The 9,577-nt window shown below is 46.7% G+C and overlaps 1 protein-coding gene across 19 annotated transcripts in view; it reads right to left on the bottom strand.

Annotated features, from left to right (window-relative positions):
* Positions 1 to 484: 484 nt before the first annotated feature.
* LOC110498654 (teneurin-3) overlaps positions 485 to 9,577 on the bottom strand; it is a 439,962-nt gene continuing 430,869 nt past the window's right edge. For all 19 annotated transcript variants that reach the window (XM_090210457.1, XM_090210459.1, XM_090210460.1 and 16 more), the window contains 7 exons: positions 6,676 to 6,901; positions 6,111 to 6,439; positions 5,480 to 5,988; positions 4,943 to 5,222; positions 4,536 to 4,803; positions 3,829 to 3,959; positions 485 to 2,575 (listed from right to left, as the gene is read on the bottom strand). In XM_090210457.1, coding sequence (XP_090066583.1) covers positions 1,820 to 2,575; positions 3,829 to 3,959; positions 4,536 to 4,803; positions 4,943 to 5,222; positions 5,480 to 5,988; positions 6,111 to 6,439; positions 6,676 to 6,901 — 2,499 coding nt within the window. In that variant the 3' untranslated portion in view covers positions 485 to 1,819. The remainder of the gene's footprint in view (positions 2,576 to 3,828; positions 3,960 to 4,535; positions 4,804 to 4,942; positions 5,223 to 5,479; positions 5,989 to 6,110; positions 6,440 to 6,675; positions 6,902 to 9,577) is intronic.

The raw sequence follows: 9,577 nt of genomic DNA, 5'->3' as shown, positions 1-9,577 counted from the left end.
ACCAAGGTGTTTTGTTTTCAAACCCTCTTGCTGAGAAGGGCAAGCGGCCCTTCCTTGTGTCCTACTCAAAAGGACTTAAGGTTGAAAGGCTATTTCCACAAGGTAGGATATACTACCGTACCGTACAGCCAAACTATTCTGCTGCCCTTGATAGTAGTAGTCTAGTATTTCCTAAGACATATGGTTGTCTGACTGACATCGACCATTCAACTGACACTTTTCGAATACAAAATACAAGTGCCAAAACAAAACGTGGTTCGTCTCAGATATCAGGGAATCTGATCAATGAAGGCAAGAAAATGTAAAACCCAAACCCGAATATTCTCAATGCAGAAATCAATAATACAGTAGGGTTGATTTTTTAAAATGTTATTTCAATAAGCATTACCATGAATTATAATAGGATAAAATATTGAAAACTTAATGAAGAGTATAAACAGTAACGCATGATGAAGGAAAAAAAAAATCTTCATATTTTTTACAATTTTATTTTTTATGTATAAACACTGTACATAAATTACTTTCTCTAAGAGGCTAATATTGATGTACGGATAAGTTTGGAATTTTTCATCTTAATAAAAAAAATCCATAAAGATACTGTCTCACGTTGTTTTTCAAAAGATTGGTTGGATATGATTCTTTCATTTCATTTCATTGATTAACTTCCTCCATACATACACACACACATTGTCTCCATTGTATACACACACACACACACACACACACACACACATTTCAGACAGACAGACAGACAGACAGAGACAGACAGACAGAGACAGACAGACAGACAGACAGACAGACAGACAGACAGACAGACAGACAGAGACAGACAGACAGACAGACAGACAGACAGACAGACAGACAGAGACAGACAGACAGACAGACAGACAGACAGACAGACAGACAGACAGACAGAGACAGACAGACAGACAGACAGACAGACAGACAGACAGACAGACAGACAGACAGAGACAGACAGACAGACAGACAGACAGACAGAGACAGACAGACAGACAGACAGACAGACAGACAGACAGACAGACAGACAGACAGACAGACAGACAGACAGACAGACAGACAGACACGCACACAACCTCCCGATTCCCAAAACGTCCCACTTTGATCTAGTATTGGTAAAGAAGTCACTTGGTGGGAGCTGTTTTGTCCCTTTTGGAAAGAAAAGCAGAAGAACAAGCAAGTGGTTTCAACAAGTGGTTTTAACTGTCTAGTTACCACCATTGGAGACCCATGGTCCTACTGCGAACAACAACACTACCCTTTTCAGTACGCAAAGGTCAAAGGTCAGTCGTCAGGATGTAGAATCAGATTATAGACGTTGTCCTGTGTAAGAAACCAGAAGGCTTTTCTTCTATTAGTCCAGACGTGTTGTAGTGTTATGCGTATGTAAGCACATTTCTTATTTCTTTTTAAAATATTTTTTCCGAAAGCAAATTCAGGAAGTCTATTTAAAAAAAAAAAAAACGTTTTTTTCTCCTTTCACAAACCGAGAGTTTTGACTTTTTTTTCTCTCTTTTCAAGAGAGTCCACAGTCCATTCAACGCTGTATAGCACATGGGACAAACATTTGCGTCAGTTGGAGCCGTTTTGTTTGATTTTCAGGCCCCACAGTGGTAGTATTAGGTATAGTTCAGTTTAAGATATTCTACATTTTACTGTTTGTTTCAGCTAGTCGGCGCTAAACACAGCACTAGCCTGGACCCTCCCCCTTTTTAGAGAAAAGGGGGGAGGCGAGGGAGGTTGGGGGGCAGGATTTGGAGGGGGTAGTCTCTTTGGCGGCCAGTGCCGAGGATTCTGTCTGTTACCTCTTCCCTATTTCGCTCTGCCTGAGGAACTGGATGTTGTTAGCGGAGTCTGCTAGCTCGGGGTACTGCTCTATGGAGAGGACGTAGTACCCGTCGTAGCCCAGAACCTTCCCTCCGCTCAGCAGCTGCCTCTTCTCCCCCTCCGTCCACAGCCTCACCCCCTCCTCCCCCTCCCTCACCCGTTGTTGCTCCCTGGACCAGGCACTCGACAACGCCTTCTGCCTGGCCTGCTCCAGCACACGCGCCTTCTCCTCGTCCAGAGTCATGCCGTAGCGCACGTGGAGCGCTAGAGCGCCGTACTGCAGCTCCACGTCGGCGAAGCGCCGAGTTCTGCCGTTCACCACGGTGGTGGACTGGGACACAGTCACGTTGACTCCGTTCTCCAGCGACTTCCTCCCGCTTGTCAGCCTCAGCGCTCCCAGGTCGCTCTCCGGGAGGCTGGTCTTGATGAAGTAGTGCGTGTCGCGTCCCTCCACCGTGAAGTGCAGGTCCTCCAGGTAGAACGCATTGTTGAGGACGGCGGCGACCTTGATGCAGTCCTCGTTGGCGATGTTCAGAGCGTTGGTGACCACACGGCCCTGCGTCACCGCCAACATGACACCCTTACCGATCAGAGACTTGGCGGTGGCGAACCACAGCCAGGGTTTCTCCCGGTTGGAGCGCCGGCGGCTCAGCTGGATCTCCGGCATCCTCTCGAAGGACAGGAAAGCCTTGGCTTGCCGGGTCACTTCCTGTTGCACCCCCGAGATGGACTGATGGGAGGAGTCCGAGAAGGGGGAGAAGAGAGGGAGGAGAGAGAGGAGAGAAAAGTTACACAGATATCAAATCCAAACTCTCTCTCCTTGTCATGGACAGATATAACTGAAACCTTTATGGGGTTGCTCTAGCCTCAGTATGTAAAGCCTGTTGTGTTTCTTTACCCACTGGAGACACTGTGGTTAAATCCACGTTGTTTCCATGCCATTTCAATGAAATTACGTTGAATCAACGTAGAATAGATGTTGTAATTGATGTCTGTGACCGGTGGGCGGCTATTCCTCTAGTACTGTGTTATCTCAATATATATATATATATATATATTCTCCAAAAAACGAGGGACAATATGAAACCAAATCCCAGATTGACATGGTGAAGAAGTGTCCCAGCTTCAGTCATTCAAAGGTTCCCTTTCTTCTAGAAATGTTCTATTTATATGGAGACAAAACACGGAATATTGTTTTAGGAAGAAAAGGATCACAGGGAGAACTTTGTTTGTTTGTCATGAGAAAAACCCCAACTGCAACGACAACAAAAAAGTTGTTTTCTAGATCAATGCTTATTTTTTTATATATTTTTTTAAAGAAATATGGGATTGTTGGGTTTGTGAGGAGCAACAGAACAGCTTGTTAATTTCACACAGAGAGAAGAAGAAGAAGCGACAGTCATGGCAACGTAGTTAAACCAATAAGGGACTCATTTGCACTTCAAATACGTGTGTAGAATGACTTTATTTAAAGACAAACCGGAGGATGATTCAGCTGCGGTATAATTGGTGTGTGTGTTTGTGTGTGTGTGATTTCTCTGTACTTTGTAGCCGTGGGTGAACTGTGGACCCCCCCTGAAAGTTGTTTGTCTCTTCTTCACTGGCGGTGCATCATAACAAGCTAAATCAACACGGTGGGTTGGTTGGTCTTCCAGCCAGCTGTGCTGTGAGATTGTGGTCGTAGTTTCAGTTCCTCAGTACAACCAAAGTATGGAAATGAGAGTGGAGATAGCTAGCTAAGGTTAATAAACCGCAGAGAGAGGTGGAGGGATATGACAGTATAGATAGGGTAAATAAACTAGACTAGAGGGAGGGAGGCGGAGGGATACGTCATACCGGAAGGTTGTAATAAACCAGAATGAGGCGGAAGGATATGACAGTGGAGATAGAGGGTAAATTAACCCCAGAGGCAGATAGTACGATAGTGGCAATAGAGAGTAAATAAGCGGAAGGGAGGGAGGAAGGCGGAGGGATACTACATACCGGTAGGTCGTCCCAGAGCTGGCTCTTCTTCATCTCCAGGGATGGCTGTGTGAGGTCGAACTTGGGGATGGGGAACCCGGGGATGGCGTTGTGAAGGTGGAACCCAAACGTCACCAGCCAGATATTAACATCTGTAACCATGGGAAAGTGAATTACATTGTGACCATGAGAGAATAGACCACTGAGGGAAATGATGTCCCAATGTTTCAGATTAGGATAGGACAAACGGGATTGTCCCGAGGGGAAAATAGTCATTTCGAGTCATACCTTTCATGTTTAGCCAGAACTATAATCATGTGGAAAGGGTAACTGCTGAAAACAATAGCAATATCATGGTGATGCATAGCAATGAGATAATATGCCACCGCTAGACAATTACTAAAGTTCACAGCCATAAAATATTCATACTAATAGTCTATTCACAACAGACTGTTTATCTATGGTCATCATGCAATGACAACGTGTCCCTGCTGTATTGCCATAACAGGCCGTACCGTTCTACAGAGCAAGGTACCAGACATATATAATTGTATCTGCTTACCTAAGCTATGGGGAGTAAATCAGAGTGCATTAAAGGTCGCATCACAGTCCCTTATCTGTGATGTACTCCATTTGTGACATACTCGTCCTCCTATAAACCATCAGGAAGGTTCATGTCTTACATAAAGCTACAAGCAGTCAACTAGAGTGAATTCACCGTCTCCCACCTGTGACGTACTCCTTGACCCCGTGAACTTTGCTGACAGGGTTGTTGTTCCGGAACATGTACAGGTTGAACGGCGCCGGGTCTTTCCCGACTCTCGTCCACGTCCCGATGTCTGGGGTGGTCCAGCGCCCTGCCGGGATGTCATAGTCCCGGTCCCCGAAATGCAGCAGGCGCGTCAAGGGATCGTAGAGACCCCCGTGGAAGCCGATCACCAGGACAAAGTCGGGGTTGGAGTCGAAGTAGACCTCGCCGTAGGCCGTGTACTGCACCTAAAATACATTGCATAACTATCACCTGGCTGGATAGGTAGATTTAGACTAGCTTTTATTGGACATAAAGTCCAACTAACAACACATAGAGGATCGGGGACTTGTACATGAGGCCTTTCCAACTGGTCTGAAACCTTACCTGCTTCAGAAGAAGCCCATTACTACTGAACACTGCTAGAGGGGTTCCGGTGTTGTCACAGGCGATATAGAACTCCTCTCCGCTACTGATCTCCATGGCGAAGAGGTGTCCCTGCAGGTCGTAGTAGAGAGACGTGATCTCTGAGCTGCTGTGGTTGTAGACGTGAGTGATCCTGGTCGGGTAGTTCAGGTCTGCATAGAAGAACTGCAGGTGCTGGCCCAGGCTGGTTCTGGAGGCCACACGGCGGCCCAACCCGTCGTAGCGGTACTGGATGGTCCAACTGTTGGGGGAAGGGAGGGATAGAAAGAGAGATTTTACAATTAGGAAACATTACAGAGTATTAATAGCAGTGAATTATTTGAAACAATTTACACATTTACAAGAATTATCATCAAACAACACAATACAAATGAAATACATATTCCCCCCCCCCCCCCCCCCCCCCGCAAAAAAACGTCAGTGGTCCAAGTTTGGGTGTGCGTTTACAGTGGGGTATGGATGGTACAGTCCGGTACGGTCACCAATCGTCCAACTAACCTGTTGCCTTTGCTGTAGACGCGTTCCAGAAGGCCCTTGGAGTTGTACTCAAAGATCTCAGCTCCTCTCTGTCTCAGGAACCCGTCATCGTCCAACCGGTACTGGACGTCCCCGAGCCGCGTGATGCGGTCTCGGAGGTCGTAGCGTAGCGGGGTGAGCCGGGCGCTGTTACCCGGGTTGAGCAGGTGGAGGTTGCCGTTCAGGTCGTAGTTGTAGCGCCACATCATCTTCTCGTTGAGGTAGACCGTCTGGAGCTGACCGTCCACGTCGTACTCGTAACCATACTTGGTCGTGTTGGCGAACGGTCCGATCTTGATCTCGCGTTTGGTCACCCGGCCCATGTTGTCATACTGGATGGTGATCCAGTACATGAGGGATCTGAAGATCTCGTACTGGATCTCCTTGATCCGCCCGTGGACGTCGAAGTGCTTGGTGTAGGTCATGACGGCCGTGGAGATGATCTGGTTGATATCGTAGTAGATCACGCCGAACTTTCCGAATTGTTCCACCTTTAAATCAAATTAAACTTTAATTAATTAAAGTACATTTAAATCACAAACACACTTTCAGTAAAATAATGAAATGTGAGAAAGGTTTTTTAAAGGTTTTAGACGTGATTGAAGAACCTCACCTTCCCGGAGATGTCGTCAAACTGGTAGAGGTCGATGGGCAGCGGCGTCTCGTTGATGACAGCCTGCATGCTGGTGACCCGGAAGCTGTTGTCGTAGGTATAATCAAACCGTGCGTTCACCATGCCGTCCTCACTGAACCGGAAGATCTGCCGGTCCACCAACGGTCCAATCTGCCGGTACCGGATGGAACAGATGAACCCTTCGCTCTGGAGGTTCACCGTCTTCAGCACACCGGCTGTCTCGTCGTAGGTGAAGCTAACCCTCGTAGAATCATACAAGATCTCCGCCATTTTGTTCTGTCGTCGGTACTTGTAGAGAATTCTACGACCTGTTGATATAGAAGTGGGCGGTTATTCTGTGTACAACACCAACATCAATTCCTAGCAATATTTGTTGAATGGCAATACAGTTTTAGGTTTTAAGTTTTCTTAAAGTTTCTGAAAATGTTCTCTTTTTTTTTTGTGATAATATATATCTTTTTTTAACTTGATGACAGACGAGACAAAATACATTAGACACACTCCACACATAACACAACCATAACAGCTCTGACAGTTGTCTGACCTGTCCCTAGGTGGGCCACTCTGAGGAGCTGTCCGTCTTCGCTGTAGTCGACGGTGACCGAGGCGTTGCTCTCCGGGGGGTTGTAAATGTTGCGATAGTAGCCCAGGGAGCGGATGGTCTGCATGGTGTGACGGGCCACCGAAGGCATGGTGACAGCAGACAGGCGGTCCAACAGGTCGTAGTCAAAGATGTACTGACGCTGGCTGTGGAGCAGGAGCACCATGGACTGGAGGGAGGAGGACGGAGGTGGAGGGAGGAGGACAGGGGAGGGAAAGGAGGATGGGAGGAAAGGAGGAGGGGCAGTGATGGGAGGAAAGGGAGAGAGAGGGAGAGAGAGAGAGAGAGAGAGAGAGAGAGGAACAATTAACGGCACAATTAATTAACTCTAATGTACATTACAAATTCAAATGGAGCGCTAAACCAGGTATTAACATTCCATTTCCTGAAAGATTTTCTCTCTTTTAATTGAGTTATCCTTGACCTCCCTCCTCCCCCCCCTCCTTGCGTCCCTCCCTACCTCTCAGTATCTAAACGCAGAACTCTGTTAAATGCACTCCACTGCATTAATTCTACAGTGTTCTGTAATTATTGGCCTTTGCTGGCACTCTTCTTTCTTCTCCTCCCTGTGTGTGTGTGTGTGTGTGTGTGTGTGTGTGTGTGTGTGTGTGTGTGTGTGTGTGTGTGTGTGTGTATGTGTGGAGTAGTGTAGGGTCTACCTACTAATCTAATAAAGGTAGGCACCAGCGGAAGTCACAATCACTTAGCCAAACAGCAGGTAATTAGCTACTTTGCATAGCGGCGGGGGGGAGAGTGGAAGTGGATGAGTACATCTGAAATGGCACCCTGTTCCCTATGTAGTGTAATACTTTTGACCGGGGCCCATGGGGCTGTGGCTAAAAGTACTGCACTACATAGGGAACAGGCTGCCATTTGGGACGCAGACGCTATGCTAGCTAGCGGACGGTTGGTCGTGATTTCAACAACAACATTTTTTTTTTACTGAAGACCGAGGCCCATAAGTAGGAAGTAGGAAGGTACGGCTCAGAATAGATGAGCAGAGAGCATCTTACTGAGTCAATAACAACAACAACATCACTCCAGTCCCTCCAGGATTCAGATATGCATCTCTGTCTGCCTCAGTGCCTTAATGTGTGTGTGTATTGTGTGTGTGTGTATGCACGGCGGATTGTTTGTGTCTCTCTCTCTGAAGAGGGAGTCTGCCTGGAGGATCCTTCACCTTGTCTGTCATACATGGACAGACATTAACACAAGCTCCCCAGGCACTGTGTTTGTGTCCCTGTGTATGTTTGTCTGTCTGTTTCTCTGTATGTGTGTGTGTGTGTCTATGTGTGTTTGTGAGTGTGTGGCTACTGTGGCAACATATGTTTAGCCGGGGATATTTCTCTTGCTGGTCACTCTACCAGAGCTCTTGGCTGGCAGGCAACCACTGGGTGGGTGGGTGGGCAGTGGGTGTGTTGTTGTGTGTGTTTGTGCAGGCAGGCAGACAACGACGACCGGGTGGGAGGGAGGGTGTTGGGGGAAACCATACATATTTCATGAGCGAACAGACAAAGGCACGCACACACTTTTCAGCCCTGTTCCAAACTAATACTGAACTGAAATATAAACAATTTCAAAGATTTTACAGAGTTACAGTTCATAAGGAAATCAGTCAATTGAAATAAAATCATTAAGCCCTAATCTATGGATTTCACATGCCTGGGAATACAGATGTGCATCTGTTGGTCACAGATACCTTAAAAACATAAACGTTTGGGCGTGGATCAGAGAACCAGTCAGTAACTGGTGTGACCACCCTTTGCCTCATGCAGCGCCACACATCTCCTTCACATAGAGTTGATCAGGCTGTTGATTGTGGCCTGTGGAATGTTGTCCCACTCCTCTTCAATGGCTGTGCGAAGTTGCTGGATAATGGCGGGAAGTTGAACACGCTGTTGTACACGTCGATCCAGAGCATCCCAAACATGCTCAATGGGTGACATGTCTGGTGAGTATACAGGCCATGGAAGAACTGGGACATTTTCAGCTTCCAGGAATTTTGCACAGTTCCTTGCATGAGGTGATGACCTCAGGATCTCATCACGGTATCTCTGTGCATTCAAATTGCCATTGATAAAATGAAATTGTATTCATTGTATCGAGTTTATGCCTGCCCAGGTAGCCTAGTGGTTAGAGAGTTGGACTAGTAACCGAAAGGTTGCAAGATTGAATCCCCGAGCTGACAAGGTAAAAATCTGTTGTTCTACCCCTGAACAAGGCAGTTAACCCACTGTTCCTAGACCGTCATTGTAAATAAGAATGTGTTCTTAACTGACTTGCCTAGTTAAATAAAGGTCAAATAAAATATATATATTTTTTAAAACCACTGCCACCATAGGCCACTCTGACATCAGCAAACCGATCGCCCATACACGTGTGGTCTGAGTTTGTGAGGCCGGTTGGACGTACTGCCAAATTCTCTAAAACGACGTTAGAGGAGGCTTATGGTGGAGAAATGAACATTCAATTCCCCGCTCCCTAAAAACTTAAGACGTCTGTGGCATTGCGTTGTGGGGCAACATTTCTGGTATCTTTTATTTCAGCTGATGAAACATGGGACCAACACTTTACATGTTGCGTTTATATTTTTGTTCGGTGTAGTTTATTTGTCATTATGTAAACGTAACCTCTGTGATCGTCTCTACAGTTTGTCCTAAAAGTGAGAAGGGAAGAAAAGTTTCTGCTACTCTGGGGTATCAGCCTGGGATCTCTATCTCTCTCTCTCTGTGTCCCACCCAGCCACCCTCTCTCTCTCTCTGTTCTCTCTGTGTTGTGTCCCTGTGGCCTCCCCATGCTGTCTAAACCCCGGCTCCAGCCTCCTCCTCTCCCCTGGGTCTCGTTT

The sequence above is a fragment of the Oncorhynchus mykiss genome, chromosome 19 (genome assembly GCF_057628025.1).
Source record: "Oncorhynchus mykiss isolate SJ-2025 chromosome 19, ASM5762802v1, whole genome shotgun sequence".
Classification (NCBI taxonomy): domain Eukaryota; kingdom Metazoa; phylum Chordata; class Actinopteri; order Salmoniformes; family Salmonidae; genus Oncorhynchus; species Oncorhynchus mykiss.
The sequence above is the reverse complement of the archived record's forward strand: the minus strand, read 5'-3'. Positions and strand labels throughout refer to the sequence as shown.